The 23,810-nt window shown below is 29.3% G+C and overlaps 2 protein-coding genes across 3 annotated transcripts in view; one reads left to right on the top strand and one right to left on the bottom strand.

Moving 5' to 3' along the window:
• Positions 1 to 4,603: 4,603 nt before the first annotated feature.
• LOC130899023 (active breakpoint cluster region-related protein) overlaps positions 4,604 to 23,810 on the bottom strand; it is a 35,943-nt gene continuing 16,736 nt past the window's right edge. Inside the window, exons 2-15 of one of the 2 annotated variants that reach the window (XM_057808687.1) lie at positions 15,773 to 16,038; positions 13,580 to 13,818; positions 13,205 to 13,486; positions 12,996 to 13,146; positions 11,294 to 11,401; positions 11,063 to 11,242; positions 10,684 to 11,010; positions 10,505 to 10,627; positions 9,742 to 9,930; positions 9,293 to 9,680; positions 8,215 to 8,578; positions 8,016 to 8,155; positions 7,688 to 7,934; positions 4,604 to 6,796 (exon numbers count right to left, since the gene is read on the bottom strand). In XM_057808687.1, the coding sequence (XP_057664670.1) occupies positions 6,586 to 6,796; positions 7,688 to 7,934; positions 8,016 to 8,155; positions 8,215 to 8,578; positions 9,293 to 9,680; positions 9,742 to 9,930; positions 10,505 to 10,627; positions 10,684 to 11,010; positions 11,063 to 11,242; positions 11,294 to 11,401; positions 12,996 to 13,146; positions 13,205 to 13,486; positions 13,580 to 13,818; positions 15,773 to 16,038 (3,215 nt within the window). In that variant the 3' untranslated portion in view covers positions 4,604 to 6,585. Of the gene's footprint in view, positions 6,797 to 7,467; positions 7,529 to 7,687; positions 7,935 to 8,015; positions 8,156 to 8,214; positions 8,579 to 9,292; positions 9,681 to 9,741; positions 9,931 to 10,504; positions 10,628 to 10,683; positions 11,011 to 11,062; positions 11,243 to 11,293; positions 11,402 to 12,995; positions 13,147 to 13,204; positions 13,487 to 13,579; positions 13,819 to 15,772; positions 16,178 to 23,810 lie in introns of those variants that run through there. The other variant, XM_057808688.1, reaches the window with a different exon arrangement.
• LOC130899024 (COP9 signalosome complex subunit 3) lies at positions 16,446 to 23,300 on the top strand. Its single transcript, XM_057808689.1, has 7 exons — positions 16,446 to 16,618; positions 16,675 to 16,914; positions 16,968 to 17,185; positions 17,247 to 17,459; positions 18,578 to 18,718; positions 22,369 to 22,539; positions 22,593 to 23,300. Exons 1-7 carry the CDS (start codon positions 16,564 to 16,566, stop codon positions 22,836 to 22,838), a joined length of 1,284 nt encoding a protein of 427 aa, XP_057664672.1. The 5' UTR covers positions 16,446 to 16,563; the 3' UTR covers positions 22,839 to 23,300.

A 23,810-nucleotide genomic window follows, 5' to 3' on the forward strand; every position in this document is an offset into this window, starting at 1 on the left:
TATTAGTTGAATTAAATATAATCGTAATAACTTTTCATCATTTTTTACCCACAACTTGGATAAAAATTACAACGTGGCAACTATATGTGTAAAACGTCTCTGCAGCAGGGAAAAAAATCTATTATCACAAAGTGTAAGTGAAATCACTACTCGTGTATTAGGGAATTACATTATTAAAGTTGACAGCCTTGTGGAATCATTCGTCAGTATTGTAACATTTAGTTGTTAAAATTTCTCATTTGTTGATCCTATAAGCTGAATTGAATATTAACATAGTAATCTTTTAATACATACTATTGGGATAAAAATCACAACGTGGCAACGATGAAAACAACTGTCGAACGTATCTGATAGTTAAAAGTTGTTTATATAAAGTTATTGTCAAAAAGTAACAATGTAATTTTTTTCAAATGTTATATCGAGAAGTTTTTCATTTTTCTTTTGCTACTTAAATGACTGTATTTTATGAAAGAATAATACAAGTTAGTTGTTTATATTAACTTACAGGTAACCTTACGCCATAACTCACTGTTTTACATAATAAATATTACATACAATCACACATTTACAGGAATAGTTACACAGTAAAATAAAAGTATATACATATATAAATATATAGGTTAGATTTGTTCATTATTTATAGAAGACAATAATATTGCTACGCATTTCGATTATGAACTAAAAAAAAAAGATTTATTCCATTGCATTTGTAGAAAGGCACCTATTTGATCATTACTTTTGAAACAAATTACATTTTCCCAATAGAAATTTTTTTTAGCACTTTGTGTTTAAAATAATATCGAAATGCAAAGCAGAAATATTTTAAATTGAATATAAAGGATCGATAAAAAATAGAGGTGTACTGTTATAAGGTTTAAGATGACAGGAACAACACGGAATCAAAACAACAATAATTCCGCTATATTGTATAACACTTAAGTCTAATATCTCCCGATGTTTTGTTTAATATTATGATTTAGTGTTAAATGTTATCATTTTATTGTTTATTTGGAATGTAAAGAGTATTTAAATCAATATATTTCATTTATAAATACGGTTTTGGGTGCTGTATACAAAGAATGATCAGAAAAAACTTCCACGGGTGAGTATAAACAATACATGACCGAACTTAGCACATTTAATTCAATTTGAAATATACTTACTAGATATAAATTGATGATTTTTAAGTTTGAGTTAAAGAATTTTTAATTCAAATATTTTTATACGAAGTGGATATGGAAAGTAACTTTATTTTTATATATACAACAAAAACTGATTTTGAGTATAAATTTGGTGTCATTCGACTCGAAATTTTCATTTTTCCATTTCGAATATAAAATTAATAGGAAAATTTGTAATTAATAAATACCTACATTTATTAAGTAATTTTGTATAAATTGAAAATGTGCTGGTACTGTCTTATCAGAATCCATATATTATGTCAAACGTGAAGTTCTTTGGAACAGATGTAGTTTTAGACACGGCCAGCTTAACTGTCATCAGTCATATACGTTGACAGTTATTGATGATAAACATTATGTAGTACGAAGCATAATTGTTGCGAATTTTATTGAAAAAATTTAAGTTGCTACTTCTAATTTAGAAATTTCGAAATTGTTTTAATCTTGAAAATGTGCCGAAATTTTTAAAGAGTTCGGTACTGTCTCACCAAAATTCATATGTCATCTAGAAGTTTTTTACAACCGACAGACGTAGTTTTAGGTACTGCCAGTTCAACTATCATTTGTCAAATACGTCAACACCTATTGAGGTTAAACATTAATTATAACGAAACATAAATATTATGAATTTTATTAAATATTTTACTTCTAATTTAGAAATTTTTTATTGTCTTGACAACGCGTCGAATTTTTAAAAATCCCGGTACTGTTTATCAAAATCCATAATTTCTTTGGAACCGAGAGACGTTATTTTAGGTACGGCCAGTTTAACAGTCATCTGTCACATACGTCAATAGCTATTGAGGTTAGACATTATTCAGAACGAAGTATAACCATTATGAATTTTACTGAAAAATTTTTAATTATTATTAAACTTTTATTAAATTGTGAATATGATTAATAGTTTTTGGAAAAATGACAGCACAAGTATTATTTATCATTTAATGATTCTTTTTTGAATTTATGTAAAGGATTTTTATGTTGTGTTTGTTTTTTTCTTATCCTGTATTATACCATGTGAAGGACTTTTTGTAAGTTTACTTTTAAAACAAGGGTAAGGGGTAAATAATACGAGTTTTTTGCAGAAAAACCTAAATGACTCGGGGAATTATTTATTTTAATATTTTTTGTTATTGTAATTTCTAAGTAATTATGAGTAAAGAAACAATCAAGATTTCGGGGTTAAAACATGAAAATTTTATTTCCAAATGCTATAGGTGAAATTTGCAGATTTGAAAATGGTTTTAAATTAAAATCGAACAGGACTCACACAGAAAAAAAAACTTTGTCAACTTAGAGCAGTCTGCTACCAGTTAAGAAGACAGTTACACTAGATTATTGTGATCATAGGGTTGTTTTTACCAGAATTGTTCGATTTTCAAAATTAAGTAGATTATCAAGAAAGAAAAACATGTGAATTATCAAAACTGTCTCATTGGATTAATTTGGGAACCTCAAATTACCAAAATGTATTCAGTAGAGCATTGAAAATTCGATATCGATCCTTCAATTTAAAATCCATACAAGATATTTGCAACGAATATAACATAATATTGCTTTTTAATGGTATATTGCACATCAATCGATAATTAGAGGACTAATAAGTTGATATAAGTGACATATGTTGATGCTATGATACTTTGACAAAGCAATAATATGTAATAAATAAATTGTATGCAAAAAAGGGGGTTAACTGATTATAACTACATTTAATTTGTTTTTTAGTGGTCCTTGAGAATTTAATACCTGTAGTGTAGCATATTTTCTAAATACAAGGGTTGCTATTTATATTTCAAGACAAACCAAATACAACAGAATTATTTAACAAAAAAACATTGAATTCATTGAAACAAATGATTGGATTTATCAGTCAAGTGTTAGGTATCGACAGTTGGAGCAATGTAGGACAGACAATTCTGAATAATATACAACCATTTGTTAGTCATGAATCATTGGAGAAAGTCTAATCTTGTTGAACGATGTTTTTTCTTTGTTCCAGTCGCTTTGGGAAGTCTTTTAACAGTCTGACGTAACAATATCAGTTCCTTAGGGTTTCTGAACACCAAGGGATCGTCAGAATGGAAAATTCGTTCAAACTCATGGAAAGAAAGTGTATAAATTTTAACAGAGAATCCTTTGAACTAGTTTTTATCATGAATCATTGTTAGATATATAAATAGCAACCCTATCAGTACATTTTTTACAGCTAAATTTGCTTGGACAGTCATAATTTTGTCAACTGAAAGCAACATTTTAAAAATATAACCTAAAAAAATTGATTAATAATCATATAAACCAAAATATAAGGCCAATACGTAAAAAAATTACTACAAGGGGTGTTAAGGCAAAAAAAACAATGGTGAGAAGAAGAGATATGAAAGGTATAGGCCAAAAGAACTAAAAATATGGATAATTTTCAATTATTTCCATGAAAACATCTAATATGCAACCATTACAGCATTAGTTGAATAATTCTTAAGTTAAACCGACTAAAAAAAATTTAAGCTGCCTGCGTACTATAAAGCCACATATATTCCTTTCAGTAGCCCAAAAATACTCACTAAACTTTTAAATTTTTTAAACACCTTCCAAATACTCATACAAATACCAGATAATGTGTTTTTTTGAAAATTCGAGATTCTGTTAGTGCTCATATCAAGTTATAATAACCTATAAATCTATGAGAAATGTATAAGGTGCGGCAATCCTGCATTTTTTAAATGGCTATAGATACCTAGGGGTGAGTTGTCAAGGTTACCGTTACTCCAAACAAAAACCCTCAACAATTTCTCCTCTAAAACTAGAAAAACCCAAAATCTCTCCAAAACCTCAAAAATTAGCTAGAAACTAAAAAATTTGTTGGAAAACCTCAAAAATAAGTTAAAGAAACCGTAAGTCTCCGCCAAAACTCCAAAAATTATCTAGAAACCCGAAAAATTCAAAAGTTAGCTAGAAAATCCCACAAATTAGTGAGAAAAACACAAAAATTTGCTAGAAAACCTCATAAATTAGCTAGACAACCTCAAAAATAAGTTGAGAAACCCCAAAAACTAGGCAGAAAAATGCAAAAATTAGCTAGAAAATCCAAAAAATAATCTAGAGAAATCCAAAATATCCCCTAGAATCCCAAAAATTAACTAGAGAACCTCAAAGTCTTCCCCAAAAGTTTGTTAGAAAATCCCAAAAATTTCCTAGAAAACCCCAAAAATTAGCTAGATAACCTCAGAGCATGCTTCATGACGTAATGGGCGATTTCAGAAATTGCCTCCAAGAATGTTTAATCATTCAAATTATAAGTATGAAAAATGATCCATCTGTTAGATGTTCAAAAATGCAGAATTCACTGCCGCAACCTGTATATAAAAAATTGTATATTACTTTAAAGATTGCAAATGAAGTTTTCATAAATAAAATGAATACTGTTCAATAATCAAATATATCAAAAGTTTTTATTAGTACAAAGTGTTTACAATGAATATAGAGGAATGCCTTAGTACGATACAGGGTGTTCGATACATTTCGACTATAAATTAAACCGATTCCTAACTAACGTAAACAATTTTTACACTATATATCAATAAAATACTCGAATATGTCAAAATAAAATTCTAATTGAAGCAAAATACTATAACCGGAAGTTACTAAGTACTACATCAGAATTTATTGCTCCTACATTATTAAGTTTAAAATAAAATTATATATTAAGTCAATTTATTGCCTAATATTGATTGATCGAGACATAAAACTATTAATGTATTTAAAATATGTGAATTTTGGTGGCAAATAATAATTAAATTTAGAAAATAGTTATGTATTTGAGAAGTAGTTCAAATGAACTTCATATTATGGGTAAGTAGTCTCGATATTTATGGGCGAAATTTTTAATTTCAACTGTATAACAAAATATAAATAATTTGACTAGAATATTTATATAATAAATTTAAAACTTCAAGCTTAAGAAAAACAAAAAAAAAATTAAAATAGTTGTTTGTTCATCTATAAACATGTAAAGCTTTTTTTTCAATTTTTTTAAACTGCCATTCAGTTTATAAATATATAACATATTTTTTTATTACTACAATAGCTAAAAACTATACTTCAACTACCAATAATTAATTTATATTACACAAGTAGGCCTACCTTAGTGAACTTTTTCAAAATAAATCCAATAAGAGAAGTACAACCTAATGAACAATTGAGAATAGTTCAAATAAACCTTAAATTGATTTATAAATATTCCTGAGCTCAAGCAATAGAGGAAATAAAAATTATAATTAAGTTCGGAGTTCAAAAACTAGTTCAAATGAAAAGAGACCGTAGAAAAGATCTTCGAATAAACCTCCCAATTAGTAAAATGAACTAACAGTTGTAAATTGTTCATTTAAATGATGTACAAATCGTTTCACAAATTAAAAAAATTATAAAATAGTGCAAATATACCTTAAATTGAGTTCCAGCAATCAATGCAAAGTATAATCAAGCTCAGAACTCAAAAGTAGTTCAAATGACAAATACACAGAATGGAAGATTGTATAAAGAAACTGTCTGAATAAGTACAAATCAACAAAGTAGTGCAAATAAACCTGAACAAAATTTGGAAATTAATTCATAATGAAGTAGTTCATATGAAGAAAGATTGAGTGAACTTCGAAAATGGGCAAATTCGTTTTAGAAATATAAAAATTCCTCTTAATTAATAGATTAGTTTAAATAAACCATACTACTCGGCTTCGATGCAGCACTCGAAAAGTAGTTCAAATGAAGAAAGGATGTAGAATAGATCTGAATAAGTTGTTGAAATAAAGTTTTGGTGAACTTTGGAAATAAACGATTTTTTTTTTTTCATAATAAAACCAACAAGTGATGTAGAAACTGAATAAACAGTTGGAAGTAGTTCAAATGATCCTGTACTGATTAAAAAATATTCCTCAGCTAGAAGAATCAAGGAAATGAAAATAATAAATAAATTCTGACTCAAAAAGTAGTTCGAATGAAGAATTCACAGAATATAAAATTGTAGAAACTAAACTGTTTGAAAAACCCCACAAAATCGACAAAATAGTTCAAATAAACCTCAACAAATTCACTGGAGTGAACATTACAGTAATGAATCAATTTGACAGTTGAAGCATAGTTGTCAATATTTTCAACTGAAAATATGTCCTACGTTCAGTAAACACTTTGCACTAGACATACCTTAAAAAATTATATTTTTCAAAACTCACACTTCCTGAACTTAGCTCTGTTAATATTTTACAAAATATACTTAAAAATAAAGATAATTACAGTCACATTGCATGTATACAAATATATATAAAAGAGATTTGGTGTTTCGTAAATGGTGATGGGTTACAGTAATGGTATTTTATTACTTTAGAAAACCTCATCCTTAAAAATACCCACTTCATCTACATATCCTCTGCGATGTATTCAAGAGATCTTGGAGGTAGCAGTAGAGGATGCCCGCTTGAGCCATTACGTCCACGGTACCAGCGGCCAAAGTGTCTTTTTGCTTTATGTTGTCCGGTTTGACTGCTGGACGTAGAAGCGTTGGACCGAAGACAGTCGCCAAGTTGTGCAGCGACATTTTGTTGTCGCTCTCGTGTCGATGGACCCTAAATAGTTGATTCAAATGGCGATTTTAAAATAAAAATCAATCACTATTTCAATAATTACTCTTATATTTAACCAATTCCACATGGAGCATAAGCCCTTGTAAAGTAAGGTAAATAACTTTGGAAGTAGTTCAAATAGACCATAAATGATCTCTCATAATTGCATACCAAAATGTATCAAGAAAAAAATGGGTCTTAAACTTCAAATTTTAAAAGGAGTTCAAATGAACCATGATTGATCATTTGTATTTCCTTTTGAATAACAGTTAAAAGTGTAAAAAAACTATTGAGATTGAAAAGTAGTTCAAAAAGACCACGAATGTATTTTTTTTCTGAATTACATCCTCGAGTATATAAAAAAACTGCATGTCAAGCATTGAATTTTGAAAATAGTTCAGATATATACCTTCACAAGCGAATGAAATATAACTATGAAGTTATAAACTGGGAAAGTAGTTCAAATAGACCACGAATGACAATTTATATCCCAAACTTATTACCTCAAGTATATTCAAAAGCTACAAACATAAAGTAGTAAATATACTGTTAATGATGGCACTAAATATACAAAAAAATCCCTACTGAGCTCTAAATTTAAAAAGTAGTACAAAAACTCCTCGAAGAGAGGAAAGTAATTCAAATGAATCGCTAATTATAAATAAACAACAACAAAAGTGACATAATATATTTTAAATCGAAAGTAGTTCAAATAAATCGTTGATTATAAAGAATCTACAAGAGAAAAGTAACAAAATATATTTTAAATCTAAATTAGTTCAAATGAATCGCTAATTATAAATGAACAACAAAAGAAATGTGACAAAAAACATTTTAAATTGAAAGTAGTTCAAATGAATCACCAATTAAAGTTAAAACCTCCACTGTATTTACCTTATTAAATGATCCAATATGCATTTAATGGTTTCGCTGTTCTGCTTGGGTAGTTTTTGAAAGCATTCCTTAAGTAATTCAGTCCTACGTTTTAAGTTACCATTGCTCTGATTAAAAGCTTCCAAAAGTTCAGGATACAAATAATCAGTAAATAAAGCTTCGGGTAGTTCCCTTAGGTACAATTTCAAAATACCAGTCACCGAATGAATATCCACTTCTTTTAGAAGTTGTTCAGCCTCATAAGAATCTAAAAAAGAAAATGAAAAGATATTTCCAAAAGGTTGAAATATTATTTGATGCTCTAATCAAGTAAGGAATCGGAAATTACTTGTTTCGAAAGATTTTTTTAATTTGGTTATATCGAGAGAAGAACCAGACACTCTGTATATTCCTACTTCTGCCATGCCTCTCCTTTCCACTTCCCGTATACATGCAGTTACAATAAAAGGAATGTCGCGTTTCTGCCTCCTTGAAAAAACGAAAAAATTAAATATTTCAACAACAGTATGTAAATTTATGAAACTAACTTGCATACAGCTTGTATTTTTTCGCCAAATAAGGCCCCAGTTTTACCAGTCGGTACTCTCCTTAAACTAATTTCACAAGGAATGTATTTCAAACCCATACGTAATGTACAACCGTTTATGGACAAACTTTTCTCGGTGATGTGTTGATTCAACCATTTCCTACTCAATTTTTGTGTATGTTTACCGAATAGAGTGGGATTCGTCATACCGTCTCTGTAAACCAATACCCGAAGGTTTTCACAACCTTCCAAATCTATCATGAAATTTTCATTCCATTGTGGATTGTTTGTATTACAAATTACTTTCGTTTTGGCTTTTTGAAAGAAGTGACCGTAAAAGTCGACTTCGATGACTATATATAAATCTAAAAAATGAAATAAATTTATAATATGAAAGAAAAATACTGAAAACACATCACAAATCAATTTGGTACGACACTGTAATGTTGTCCAGACGTTAGAATAACAAAAATGTAAGAAATTTTGTAATTGTGAGGTTACGTCTTATCGTTTCCTACATGTTGGTAGAAATAATTTAAAATTATACATTTTTATGCTTATCAAACAACTGTATCAAAATCTTAGTGAAACGAAAACAAAATAACAATAAAATTGTTGACATAACCTTTATCAATGAATTTTTTTTTGGTGAATTGAGAACGGGGATATAAATTTCCAATGTTTGAACTACTAAACACCACCACTACACTACTACACCAACAGTCACAATGTTTATTTCAAATGAATCGTCAATTATAAAGAATGGACTAAATAAAATGATAAAACACACTCTAAATTGAAAGTAGTTCAAATGAATAATTAATTATAAAGAATGGACTAAATTACAAAGAACGAACAATGACAGAACACACTTTAAATCGAGAGTAGTTCAAATGTATCGCCAAGTTCTTTTTCATAAACAGATGAAAATCGAGGTTCATACAAACAAAACTAAGTTTTTCCAACTATCCCACTATATTTTTGAATTATTACTTCACTTAGAAACACCTCAATTAGTTGATACTATTATTACATAAGATCAAATTCATTGTATCTAAAAAAAAAAAATTTTGACTCACCACAGTAATATTCCAACCCAGTCAAATCGTAGATGTAAACATGCAAATCACCTACTAATAAACTCTCATCGTTTCCACTTCTCAATAAATACGATCCCATATTAGTTTTCAAAAATTGCCTACAAGCGGTTATCCAAGTTTGCAATTCCAACATATTGAACGGTTGGGCAGTAACCTTTCCGGTACGTTCAGTCTTTTGTAACGTCAATATTGCCTCTATCCATTGGGTACGTTCGAAATCAGACGATAAGAAGAACATATAAGTACGACCCGTCTGTTTGTTCTTTATACGGTAAACAAGATTCGGTGATACCAGTACCAATTGACTTTCTAGTTCTATCAGTCTTTTTCTATATTTATCCGAACCGCGGAGTAATTTAGAACGATTCTTAAAAAAATAAATATTCAAGTTTTAAATCATTTCAACAAACATTTAATAGTGAAATTACCTTGTCTTCGTTCGCTTTTTCTTCTTGTCGCAACTGATCTCTAACATTCGAAGCTTGAGATTTCAAAGCTACTATATTTGATTGCGATACTTCGTGTAGATTTGCAGTAGTCTCTTCTAATGTTAATATATCTTCAACTGGTATGAACCACTTCAATTCGAATGTATACTTTTCGTTCCTACCAGCAGTCTTAAAAATAATTATTGTTATTACTTTTTTCCATAAATATTAATTAAAAAACACCCTTTGAATTGAAAATAGTTCAAATGAATCATCAATTATAAAGAATGAACAAAAGAAAAACGACAAAATACATTCTAAATTGAAAGTAGTTCTAATGATTCGTCAATTATAATTAATAGACTAAAGAAAAATGACAAAACACTAAATTGAAAGTAGTTCAAATGAATTGCTAATGATGAAGAATAAACAGAAGAAAAATAACAAAACACTCTAAATTGTAAGTAGTTCAAATGAATCGCCAATTATAGGTAAATTTACTGTGTATTTATGAATGATCAAATCAAGGGGCAGATAAAATTTGAAAAACAATTCAAAAAATCTTCAAAGACATTAAGAGATTCCACATATTCTGGTTTAAAGAATGGACTAAAGAAAAATGACAAAACACACTTCAAACTGAAAGTAGTTTAAATGAATCACTAATTATAAAGACCAAAAAAAAAGAAAAATGACAAAATACACTTTAAATTGAAAGTAGTTCAAATGAATCTCCAACTATAGATAAATTCCGGATTTTTACCTTATATTTGGCACAAGCTATAACGTCGTTAAATAAAAATAAATGCCTCAATTTTCTATGACCATCTACATATTCAACGATAAATGAATTTTTCACTAATCTCCTCTGTGCTCTATCAGTAGCCTAAAAACATAAAAAAATTATAATAACTATAAATATTGTTTGAAAAAAATACTTACAGGAAACATAGATTTTGTTTGTATCATATTGAATTGGTCCAAAAAATTCTGGGTGAGATTTAAAGCTTCAGCTAAACTGTGATGATCTGGATGTGAAGAAGGAACAAATTTCAACAAATCGTGTAAGACTAACGCGTTTTTTTGTACCCTAGCTACCGGTTTATGCAAAAGGTCTTCTAAACTAATCGGTTGTCCAGAAAGTTGCTTACACGTTATATTTTTTGATATTTCCCCAAACTGTACATTCGCAGCACTACATTTTCTTACTGTATCCAATGCTAAACCGTAATTGCTCAAAAACGCCCCGTATAATGATAGATTCGTTGCCTGAAAACCAACAACAATCAACATAAATCAATTTACTCGAAATTAGATTTACCATTATTTTGAATTGTTCTCCTATTCTTGTATCCCAAGTTTGGATATGTCTTTTGAGTGCCTCCAGGAAATTGGCATGTAAATTATACAATTCCGGAATTTTGTAAAAAATTGTGTTCAATTCTGATTCACTAACGATTGGTTGTGAAGTTCCTATAGTTGCTTGAATTGCCTTCATGTACTACAACGAAACATATTAGAAAAATCGTTGCTTTTTATATTTTCTTTTTACCTTCAATAAAAAACTTAACCAATCAACGTAGTTACTTTCACTGTCGGTTATATTATAAAAAATACTTTTATACATTCTATCTGTTTCACCCTTTACATCACTTCCATCCTAAAAAATAGATAAATCAGAAAAAAAACAGAATAGATTATTACAAATTATATATATATATATATATATATATATATATATATATATATATATATATAATAAAAAGCTCAACATATCTTTCGATAAATAAATAATAACCATAATCATTAGTTGTTGTTCACTAGAGATTAAATTGAACTAGTTTTCAATCTTCAGTTGAGTAGGTCAAATATACCATGAAAGATCTCCTATAATCACATCCCGAAATTTATAAAAACAAACTGGATCCTAAACCTCAAATTTTTAGAAGTAGTTCAAATAAACCACTATTGATTATTTGTATTTCCTTTAGAATAACAATTATAACTATTTAAAAATAACTGTTAAGCTTGGAAAGTAGTCCAAAAAGACCACGAATGTATTTTTTTCAGAATTAGGTCACATGTATATGAAAAACTGCATGTCAAGCATTGAATTTTGAAAATAATTCAGATATATACCTTATAAAAATTATTATGAAGTTAGAAATAGGAAAAGCAGTTCAAATATACCATAAAAGATCCCTCAAAATCACATCTCAAAATGTATTACAAAACTGGATCCTAAACCTCAAATTTTTAGAAGTAGTTCAAATAAACCACGATTGATTATTTTTTTTCCTTTAGAATAATAGTTACAAGTATCAAAAAATAACTATTAAGCTTAAAAAGTAGTTCAAAAAAGACCATGAATGTGTTTCTTTTAGAATTACATCCCCGAGTATATAAAAAACTGTATGTTGAGCATTTAGTTTTGAAAATAATTCAGCCATATACCTTTACAAGTGAATGAAATATAACTATGAAGTTATAAATAGGGAAAGTAGTTCAAATATACCATGTAAAATATCTCAAAATTACAGCCCAAAATGGATAAGTAGTTCAAATAGACCACGATTGAATAACAATAAAAGCGTAATAAAAAAAACTATTGAGCTTGAAAAGTAGTTCAAAAGACATTCACAGCATAAGTTCTTTTTGTCATTAAACTGGTCCCTAGGAGCTGCGTCTAGACAGTATGGAAGCCATACCACTTGGTGCTTTGTTAAATATCCCGGCTAACATTTTTTTAAATGCACTGAGTGAGTTTTTGTGGTGAAACTACCAATCACCGCCTCCCAAAAGCAGTTATTCCTATTTCTCTTTTCATATATTCATTGAAATATATCAAAGCATTATTCTTTAATGAGACCATATGACCTCTCATAGCACATTCTTGGCTTGTCCTTTATAATCCAACTGTGAAGACTATTTAGTCGCCGTGTTCTAGATCACCATTGGCTAATTGTCTTTTAAAACCTTGAAGCTCCAAAAATCGATGCTAATGTTACATGGAATATTAGTGCCACTTGCAGTTATGAGAAGACTTCTCCAATTGATATAATAGCTAAAACAAACTCTTAATAAATGATGTTATGATATTATCTAGCATTGAGGGTCACTGAGGTTTTCATGAAGCTACTGAAGTATTGTTTTGTTTCGGGAAGAAACCCCAACCCTTTCAACTACATATAACTCATCAACTATTTTTAACAAGTTTTTTGTAAGAAAAATTGTTAAATCTATTATATACTTACGTGACTAAATTTTCTTCTACTCGCAGGTGTTACAGATTCCAAAGAACTGGAACTAGCATAGGAACTGTTATCATTTTGTCTTCTCAATTCAGTTATATCTTCTTGTTCATCTTCGCTACTACTATGACCATTACCATTCTTTTTAGTTGCACTGAAAACGTTCATTTTGTAATCGTACTCTGTGTATATGTATATTTTTTTGCACTCACTGTATAAAATATTCAATATTGACGTAATTCGAAGTGCCTGGAGATTGTGGATCTTGTACGGCTTGCGTCGAATCTCTCTTGGATTCTATCTGTAGGGTGCTAGTTGAACTAAAAACATTTTCAGTACTGGAATGATTACTTTTAACTATAAAATCTTCATCTGTGGCAACCATATCATAATAAGGTTCGTCTGTAGCTGCAAGGAATTCCGATGAAGATGATCTAGAATCACTGGAGCTTGTTTTTGGTTTGGTTCTTAAGGAATCTGGTCTTTGTGGTACCCTAAAATTATAATATTTTGTTGCTAGCTTCAATATATTTTCATTATTAATAAATTTTATGAATCGGATGAATCTATACATATAAATAACTTACTTTGGTGGTATTTTAACTGGAGAAGTATTTTGTTTTAAACCGTTCACCTCTATCACTGTAACAAAGGTTCCTGGATCCGGATCAGGAGGCGCGGTGGGTTCATATTTCTCTGGTACTTCATTATTAACCAATTGTTTGGATAATTCGTTAACACACATATTAGCTGATATATTTTCGGGTTCTTCGACATTTAAAGATATTGTCGCCGGTTTACTAACTTCGGTTGTGGTAACTTCAGCCTAAAATTTATTTATTCCATTTATGCTTTACTTATTAACCATAAAATATCTGGAATATGGGAAAATTGAGGAGCTGAAATTGCAAGATGGGAATTGAGATAGAGGTTAAGTGTCTAACAACTCTATTTTTCTCAGACAACCAAGTTGTTATAGCTTGTGATGAAGAGGATGCAGATTAAATGCTGAGAAAATTGGTTGAAGAATATGCAAAATGGGGTTTGAACATGAATATGTGAAAAACTGAATATAAATAAATCAAAAACAGAATATGTGATGGTAGGAAGGTTACAAAGAGACACAGAACTGCAAATGGATAAGGTTAGACAATGTAGACAAATCAAAAACCTAGGAAGCATAATTTCTGAAGATGGAACAACAAAAGAAGATATAAGAAATAGAGTGCAACATGGAAAAGAAGCTACAAGAATTCTCAATTTATTGCTTTGTTCAGAAAAAATTAACCTAAACACAAAACTGGCAATAAACAAAGTCATAGTGGATAGACAAGAGAAAATAATAGAGGCTGTGGAAATGCTCCTGCAGGATATACAAGATGAAGAGATACTATGAAAAATAGGTCGAGTATACACGACTTCGGACTGTGCCGGATGAATGTTCCCAAATCTCAAAAATTTATCTCCCTAAAACATCAATCAAAACCCTCTAAAATTCCCACAGTTTCTAGGGATTCCTCCTAAAAAATTCTATTTTTAATAAAAAAAAATTATTAAATATTAAATAAATAATCTTATTCAACATTTTTTTAAATTCATTATTCATAAATTATCAAAGACTTCAAGTAACTAATCATTTTCTTCAGATTATGATTTATTTGAAATAAAAAAAAGTTATACAAATCCCTAAAAACATCTCATACCACATTTCCTCCCTTAATTTGAAGGTTAAACGCCTAAGTTGGGAACCCTGGTACTGGTAAGGACATGAAATGAAGATAGAGCATATCAGATTGCCGAAGAAAGTATTGATGTATCAGCGCGCAAATTAAACACCAAAGTGTACTATTTCTAATATACTTCCGAGCTTTCGAATACTTATGTATTCATGTAAAACCACAGCAATTTTTAATTAATGAATGTAAGTAAATTTTATTATTGTTATATTTTTATACATAGTACTTGACCATAATTTCAGTCATAGGAAATTAATATATATTAGTATTCGAAAGCTGGGATGTATATGAGAGATAGTACAGTTTGGTGTTTTATTTTGCCACAATTCCACTACAAAAATACGATTTTGAAAAGAATAAAACAATAAATGTTAAAAATCGTCATCAAAATTTTTTTTGTGTGTGACTAAAAACTTTGTATTGTATATTTAGGAATTAAATGACATAATCTTTCTGGTTTAATAATTACAAAAGAACAATTTGACACAAAATATTTACAGTTGATTGCAAAAAACTATGAACCAGTTAAATGTTTTCACAATGATTGACTTTGATAGGCAATACTTCTATTATAGAAAATTTTCTACTTCACAGCAATTAATTCCTTAATTTTAATTGTGACACTTTTCTTTTTGGTGAAAGATTCACAGTAACAAATATTTTTATTAACTGATAAATTATTTTTAACATGGAATCAACAGAAAGCACTTCCTAATTAAAATTAATACAATAACCAGGTCACATTACATATGCATGAAACAATTTCAAATATATATTATTAGTCAAATAAGTAATTAACAAATTTACGTCATTATTAACAACGTTATCTTAAGATGAGATTTATTTATAAACATTTTTGTTAGCATTATATGTTTACATTGTTCGCGACAAATAAAAATAAATAAATAATGACCACACCTTCAAATCAGTAATTACCACACAACAGGGAATTAAAGAAAATGAGGAAATTACAATTAAGCAACAATATGAATAAATGAATAAATATTTGCAAATGTATTCAAACGAGAAAAATTTTATATTTACTTTAGATACAGTATCTACAATGACATCATCAGATTCATCACTTTTCTCTTTTGATATTTTTTTCTTATGTTCTTCAACATCACTTAACAGCCTCTCCAAATATTCAACGTAGAATTGCTCTTTTTCTAGTTCTTCTTTTAAAAGTAGCACCTTTTGTTTATGTTTTGCTAAGTTGGCTCTAACATCCTCCTCCCATGCACCTGGTAAAGGGCTATCGGGGAACCTTTGTAACCAAACTTGTTGAAAATCACCAAACACACTCATCGCTGGAAGGTTTTTTACATTATTTTGTATAAAATTATCTTGGTTTTCTATTGTTTCATGAATAAAACTTGCAAACAAAATACATTTCTAACAAAAACACTTTCACTCACAAATAAATAGGAAAATTATGAATGACAGCAATGACAACATTTGACGGTAGTAATGTCATACAACTGGATGTAAACCAAACATTTTGAAGAACGTTCGCTAGATTCGAACGTTTCTAATTTAAAAAACTGATTAATTCGAAAATAATATATATTAAGTTAACTACATTTAAATATTTCTATTTACGCAAACATTTTAGATTTGGTTTAGATTGATTTCAACATCTATTTATATTATTGATACTGATTGATCACTATTGCTTCTGTTCGAGTAGCTCACACTTTAGTTTGACATTTAACTCAACGGCCAATTGTCAAATAAACAAGCAATTTCTAAAAGTAAAATAAGAGTACTGTTTGTGGTGTTTATTTTTAATTAAATACTCAATTTTATTGGAATTTATAGGAAGTTCCAATGAGATGGCATCTGCATTGGAGCAGTTTGTAAATACAGTTAGGACTTCTTCTTCTCACGGTTATTATATTACTTTCAAAACTATTCGTACCCTATATTGAAGGTTATAATTTTAGGTAACTTAAGAGAGCTTTGTGTATTTATTACGAAATCTAATGAAATATTAGTAAAACATAGTCAACATTTGGATAATGTATTGGAAACTTTAGACATCCAACATCATTCTTTGGGAATATTATCAGTGCTGTGCGCTAAATTTAATGCATCATCCACTACTACAGAAACCACATTCACTCAAGCTCAAGATTTCATATTAAACTGCAACGGAGAACAAATTAGATTCGCCCCCGACACATGTAAGTACCCTACATATCCACATGGATAAGCTCTTGTATATCATAAATTCCAGTTGCTGAATTATGTCACCATATTACTAATTACTTAGTGGAACACAAGCAACCTTTGAAAGGGATATTATTATTACAAAAAGCCATTTCTAAGTTAAGATTGTTCGATTCGCAATTAACATCCATTCACGCCGACTTATGTCAGTTATGTTTGCTGGCTAAATGTTTCAAACCGGCTCTAGAAGTTTTAGATATCGACATTACAGGAATATGTCAAGAGGTAAATAAATTACCCACTAGTGAGAATATAAATTTTCTTAAGTGTTTTTGTTTACTTGCAGATATCCCAAAATCCATCCACACCCCAGTTTGATTCGAAATATTTTCTTTTATATTATTATTACGGTGGTATGATTTATTTGGCCGTTCGTAATTTAGATAGGGCTTTATATTTTTTTGAAGTGGCGATTACAACCCCTTCGCTTGCCGTTTCTCATATTATGTTGGAATCGTTCAAGAAATATATTTTGGTTTCCTTGCTGTTACATGGAAAGGTAAGAATTTTTTTAGTATAATTTATTAGAATTAAATGGCTGATTTTATCAATTTGTACCTTCTGAAGAGGATTACATACATTACTTGTTTTTTTAATACATTTTAATTATAAAATCGAATTTAAAAACATTTATTTTGCTATACGAATTTAAATACAAAAATTTTGAAGTGTTGTGGTCTTCTTGTTTTTTTTTTGGCTTTAGAAAAGCAAAAATCACCCGATTATAATGATTTTATTTCTTTTTTTATAATAATAATTATGGAAACAAAAAATTAGAACTTATATTTGTTGATAATCATGTAAACACACTCATTAATGAAGAATTGTACATAAACAGCTGATATACAATATTTTCTGCCTTCTAGTGGTTTCCTGTATGTAATATAGGAGTCCACACACTATATTATATGGCATCTCCCTTACAAATTAGTTTGAGATCACAAAATGCTACAATGTTTGGATTTGTGAATAATTTTTCATTTTCTGACCAACTATCCTCACAGTTTTCAATAACTCTAGACAAAACTGATGGTAATTTTATACTATCCCTTGGTTACATCGTGATTCAACCATTTTCCCCTAGCTAGTACCATCTAATGGTCAGCTGTTCCTGATATAGCTGTCCATACACTATATTATGTTACATTTCACTCACGAACTATTATAAGATGAAAAAATGCCTTGATGTCAGGTTTCGTGACTAATTTCTCATCTTCTCACTGACCATCCTCACAGTTTTCAATTAATCCAGATAAAACTGTGATTAATTTTATATTAACTCGCCATTACCTCGTTTTTAGCTTTAGACAATTAAATGATAACGAAATGTTAATAAACTTTTATAAAATCAACATTTTTAGGGTTTTTAACCAATGGTACAACCATTTTCCCATAGTTAGTTTTATCTAGTGATTAGCTGTTCCTAGTATAGCAGTCCATACACTATTTTATGTAACATCTATTACAAATTATCATATGTTCAAAAAGGGCTTTAATGTATGAATTTGTTATTGATTTTTATCCTCTAGGCAACTATACTCCACTAACTTCATATTCATAAATAATTAACGAGATTAATTTAATATTATTTATATTAGAAAAATTGTGTTATTTCAGGTGCAACCGATCCCCAAATATGCTTCCCAAGTGGTTACGAGATTTATTAAACCACTATCTCTGCCTTATACCGATTTAGCAAATGCCTTTACGTCAAATAACACAGCAGAATTAAATACGGTACTTAATAAACATTCTGAGGTAAGTTTGATTTGATTGATTCAAATTATTATTTTTTTTATTAAATATTAAATTTACAGTATCAAAAAGATAATTACTTGGTTTATTTTATTAAAGACGAAAGTGAAAACATGAAATTACAATAATTTTTGTTGAAAGTATTATTCCTATTTAAACACTTTACTCTACACTTAACTAACTTATTTAATTTCTTCAGTTACTTTTCTATGTCGTTCCGTTCATTATAACTATAAATTATAAACTCACTTTTGGTGTTAAACAAGCTCGAATATATAGCAGAAACGACATTTCTAGAATTCTAGAAGGTATACTAACGAAAACGAATAAATAACAAGACCTTTACAGAAATTAGTTGAAAAAAATAACCTCTAAGAAAAATAAACTTCAAAAGAATTCCGTATTCGCCAAATTTTAGACTTTCATTATAACCGGACAGGTACGGTTCCACGGTCCATGTCGGGGACAAGTTCGTAACAATTTTTCATTTCTGGGTGGAATTAGAAGCCTCAAGAGACTATTTGTATTTAAAAACTTGCGAATTAATAGTGATTCATGCAATGGGCTATTTTTTAGACCTTTTTTTTTGAAGTTCTTCCAGTACCCTGGAAGTTCATAGGTGTTTTTAGATCAAATCATAGACTTAACGTCGCCGTTTGCCGTTGATGACTTTCAACATTACGAATTTCCTCTTTTTTGCCGTCGGCGGTTCGTGGCAAATTTCGTTTGCGTTTGTCATATGATTTTGACGTATGACGTTAGAGCGCTTGATTTTCGACTTCACTTTAATACTTCTCATTTTCTTTTTTTAAAATTTTGTTATGGCCATTGCACACACGATAAGGCCTAATGCTCCCAATAAATAAAAACTCTTCGAATGTGTTTATAACCTCGTCGTTCAACCATTTTCCACCAACTGGCATCGTCTAGTGGTCAGCTGTTATTGGTATAGGAGTCCATACACTATATTATTTGACATGCAACCAGCATTTCGTTATTTTGTATTTTTTACCACCTTAAATGTTGATATAAACGCACCTTTTTGATAATAATCGTTGATGACTTTTTTGTAAAGCATAAAACGTAAATCACATATTTTTTTGTTAATTCAGGCAAAAAAACGAACATTTCGGAAAAAAAATGCGTGGAAATGTTTATGTATTAATTTTTTACAGTTGAAACTTTATTCATGTTTAGTAAAATTAATATTTTCCTTATTAATCGTATATAAAATTCATGCATGTTAGGTTAGGTTTAAAAAAATTGTTTTTGCTTATATTACTTTTGTGTTCACTTCATAAAAGTCATAAAAAATGCAAATAACAATATTTTTGTGAGAAAAGATCAATTTTGAGAGAAATTGTTATTTTAATCTGAAAGAACATGAAAAATCAACATATTTGTATGATTTCTTCTAATAACTTTTTGTTTCGTAAAAAAAATTTTATTTCATTACTTTTAAAAGAAGTTATCAACAACTATACGTGAATCAATGCGTTCAGACGAATATTTAAATCTTTGAAACTAATATGAGTTTCTCCTATAGGATAAAATTACCTTAAATAGAATTATTGAATACTCTGTGGATGGTTGGCCAGAGGATCAAGGCATTTTTTTAATTTTGAAGATTATTTGTACGTTCATCAAGAATTAGTTTTTCGACTTATGTTCAAAAATTTGTTTGAAAAACGATGTTACATAATATAGTGTATGGACTCCTATACCGAGAACAGCTGACCACTAGAAGGCACCAAGTCGGATAATATGGTTGAACTACGAGGTTATAAATCGTTTTAATAAAAATAATTTTAATTAATCAACATCAAACTTTCTACTTCTTAAATCTTTTTATATGATTTTCTTGATAAATCCCTTTATTTTTTTGTATCTTTTGGTTAAACCAAAAACGGAAAACTGACATTTTGACATTTGAGATCGAAAATCATGGATTGTCTTGGGGGATTGTAATGAACTAGTTGGATGAAGTGGACTGTCGTGTTTGTCGTTCACTACAGCACCCAAGTAGATGTGTTGTTTTCTTCGACGAGGTTGCGGAATGAAGGACCAGTCGTAATTTTAAGTAACGTTTAATAAAAACACTTAAATACGACAATATTACACGTAAATCGATGTACAAAATAAGCATCAAGATAAATCAACAAGAATGTCCACAGTGATATATAGTTGGTTACAAAAGATAGCGAAGTTTATATGTATATTTCTCCGGTTATTCTTGAACGAAGTAACAGAAAATTGCACGTTTTATGTTGCGTCGTAACGCGAGAGATATTTTGATTATTCAGGTAAATCGTAATTTTGCCCGTTTGTAAGGTTAAGATTTTTTATGATTTGATAAGTGAGAGAGAATCGTTAAGTTGATTTAGATATAGTTCGTTAGTTTTAACGCGCACTGTATGTTTAGTTTCTGTTTACTGTGGATTCTTTTTTCTCACTGTTCTGTACTGTGTTACTTTCTGCTCTCTTACTCTCGTGCATGAATGTTAAATTTTATTTATATGGGCTAAAATGGGGGTTAAAAATATCCCAATATCGTGGTAATATTTTGTGTTAATTGCCGTGAAGCAATAAAAAGAATCTATATTTTTCAAGCAGATTTTTTGAAATTTCTCTTTTGTTTGTATAAGGGTTGACCAGATGAACTTGGAATAGTTTGTAAAAGTATAATGAAGGTTTTCAAAAGTTTTCAATAGTAATTGCTTTTGTGTTTATTTGAGAGAAAGTTATTAGTGACACTTTAGAAATTTAACGATTGGTCTCTTGCGGAGAGAGAGTTATTTATTAGGGGTTTAAAGGTACAAAGGACATTCGACATTTGTCATTGTCTAAAATTTCATAAAATTGTGAAAGTCTTAACGATTATGGTATTTACCATATGTTGAATCGCAACAGATTGTTATCAAGTAAATCATATAAAAAGATCTAAGAAGTAAAAAAGTTGAATAAAAATTTGAAATAAGATTTTGTTTAAATTTTTAATCAAAATTATTTTATATTAACAACAGTTATAACCTCGTGGTTCAACCATCTTTTTCAAGCTGGCGCCGTGTAGTGATCAGCTGTTATTGATATAGGAGTCCATACACTACATTTTGTAAAAGCTTCATTTTAGTAACAAATTGTTAAATATAAGTCGACAACCACAATAAACTAATACTTCGATTTTTTTGGTTCTAGAAAATTAAAAAATAATACAATTTCAACGATTTTTTTTTTAATTTTCTTTTCAACGATGGGTTTAAGAAAACGATTAACGGAATGAAAAAAATATTTTGAGTGATTTAAATATTCGTTTAAACAGATATATTCACGTTTAGTTATTGATAGCTTTTTTTAATTATCGAATGAAATTTTCATAGTTTTTTTATTTATACAAAAAGAACACAAAAGAAGTGAAAAAATTTCCCCCTTGGTGACTTCCCCCTAGACAAAATGCAATTGCTGGTTGTATGTCACATAGTGTATGGACTGCTATACCAAAACAGTTGACCATTAGATGGTGACAGTTGATGGAAAATGGTTGAACGACAAGGTTATAAACAGTTTTGATATAAAATAGTTGTAATTATATTGAAAATAGAGGCTTCAGTATCAAAAAATAAAAGTAGTGATAGACTTAAAATATTGTATTTCAGGTATTTAATAGAGACCATAATATGGGTCTTGTAAAACAAGTATCGTCGGTGCTTTATAAGAAGAATATACAGAGGTTAACAAAAACTTTCTTGACTTTAAGTTTATCAGACGTTGCTAGTCGAGTAGGTCTTTCTAGTCCCGGAGAAGCCGAAAGCCACATATTACAAATGGTAAGAAATAAACTTTTTAGATATTTTTTTTCTCAAATTTTTCGTAAATTCAGATTGAAAAGCAACAAATATTCGCGACGATAAATCAAAAAGACGGAATGGTTGTGTTTAGAGACGAACCTGATAAATACAGCGGTCCCGAAGTTCTGAAAGGTCTCGAAGAACAATTAACTCTTTGTATGGAATTAGATAGACAAATTTTAGCAATGGATGAGGAAATACAAGTCAATCCGCAATACGTGAAAAAATCTACGGGTCTACAAGACGAAGAACAACCCAAAAGTACATACGCTATGTAATAAATTATGGAAAATACGCAAAAACGGGATAGATAAAATCGAATTTTTGTTTTCTTTTAGTTGTATTGGAGTTTTGATATAAATGGCGTTTATTACAAGTTGTTTCAAACTAATAAAATGAATAATTAAATTTGTTTAGATGTTAATATCGATTTTACAGGTATAACGAACAAATATCGATGAATTTTTGGTGTTTAATACCTCAAATTAAAGTGTATACTCAATTTGATAACTAATTTTTCGTTAATTAACCATTTCGTTTAAACTATTTCCATTAATATACATCCGGAAGTAATATAACTGTTGAACCAGTCAATTTGATCGAAAATAAAAACTGTTGTAATAATTATTTTTGACAAAATACTACCGCAACTGAAAAAATTGAATTATTAATGAAAAAATCCGTAATTTTTTGGTTGTTTTTCCCAATTAAAAAAAAAATTAAATTATATTTTATCGAAACGTGTTTTCTTCATCACCACTTCAGACCCTCCGGAAACTGACATAGTGAAGTCTCCATCATCTACTTTGTTGTATATAGCATTGTTTATAAAGGAAAATACTGGAAAAAAAGAAAATTTAATCCCCCAATGGGGATTATCCACAAGGCACAGGAGGTTGTAAAAATACTGGAAAAGTTCAACCCAAAGTAACTTAAAAGATACTTTTTCGATCAAGGCAGCGACTATTTTGATCTAGAAAGCACTTTACACTCTCTAGATGTTTCTAATGAACCACCATAACGAATACCCCATATCTTACTAGGTTCTATTTGGCACTGTTCATTAAAAAAACACTGGGAAAAGTGGAAAATTAGTCAAATATCGCCTGGTATATTTAATATTTGCCTCAACTATCAAATACCAACTTAACTATATGGAGGTTATCCATAAGGCACTAGGAGGTCGTGTTATTCATTATGTACAACCTGGGGATTCCCCGCGACGAATGAAAAACTTCCATTTTCACTTT

The sequence above is a fragment of the Diorhabda carinulata genome, chromosome 10 (genome assembly GCF_026250575.1).
Source record: "Diorhabda carinulata isolate Delta chromosome 10, icDioCari1.1, whole genome shotgun sequence".
Classification (NCBI taxonomy): domain Eukaryota; kingdom Metazoa; phylum Arthropoda; class Insecta; order Coleoptera; family Chrysomelidae; genus Diorhabda; species Diorhabda carinulata.

What these genes read in the sequence shown, in the direction of transcription:
- LOC130899024 (XM_057808689.1), top strand. Translation starts at nt 16,564, where the DNA reads ATGGCATCTGCATTGGAGCAGTTTGTAAATACAGTTAGGACTTCTTCT. An exon ending in TAGATTCGCCCCCGACACAT is followed by an intron (nt 16,915 to 16,967) that starts GTAAGTACCCTA and finishes CATAAATTCCAG; the next exon opens with TTGCTGAATTATGTCACCAT. An exon ending in TACTTAATAAACATTCTGAG is followed by an intron (nt 18,719 to 22,368) that starts GTAAGTTTGATT and finishes ATTGTATTTCAG; the next exon opens with GTATTTAATAGAGACCATAA.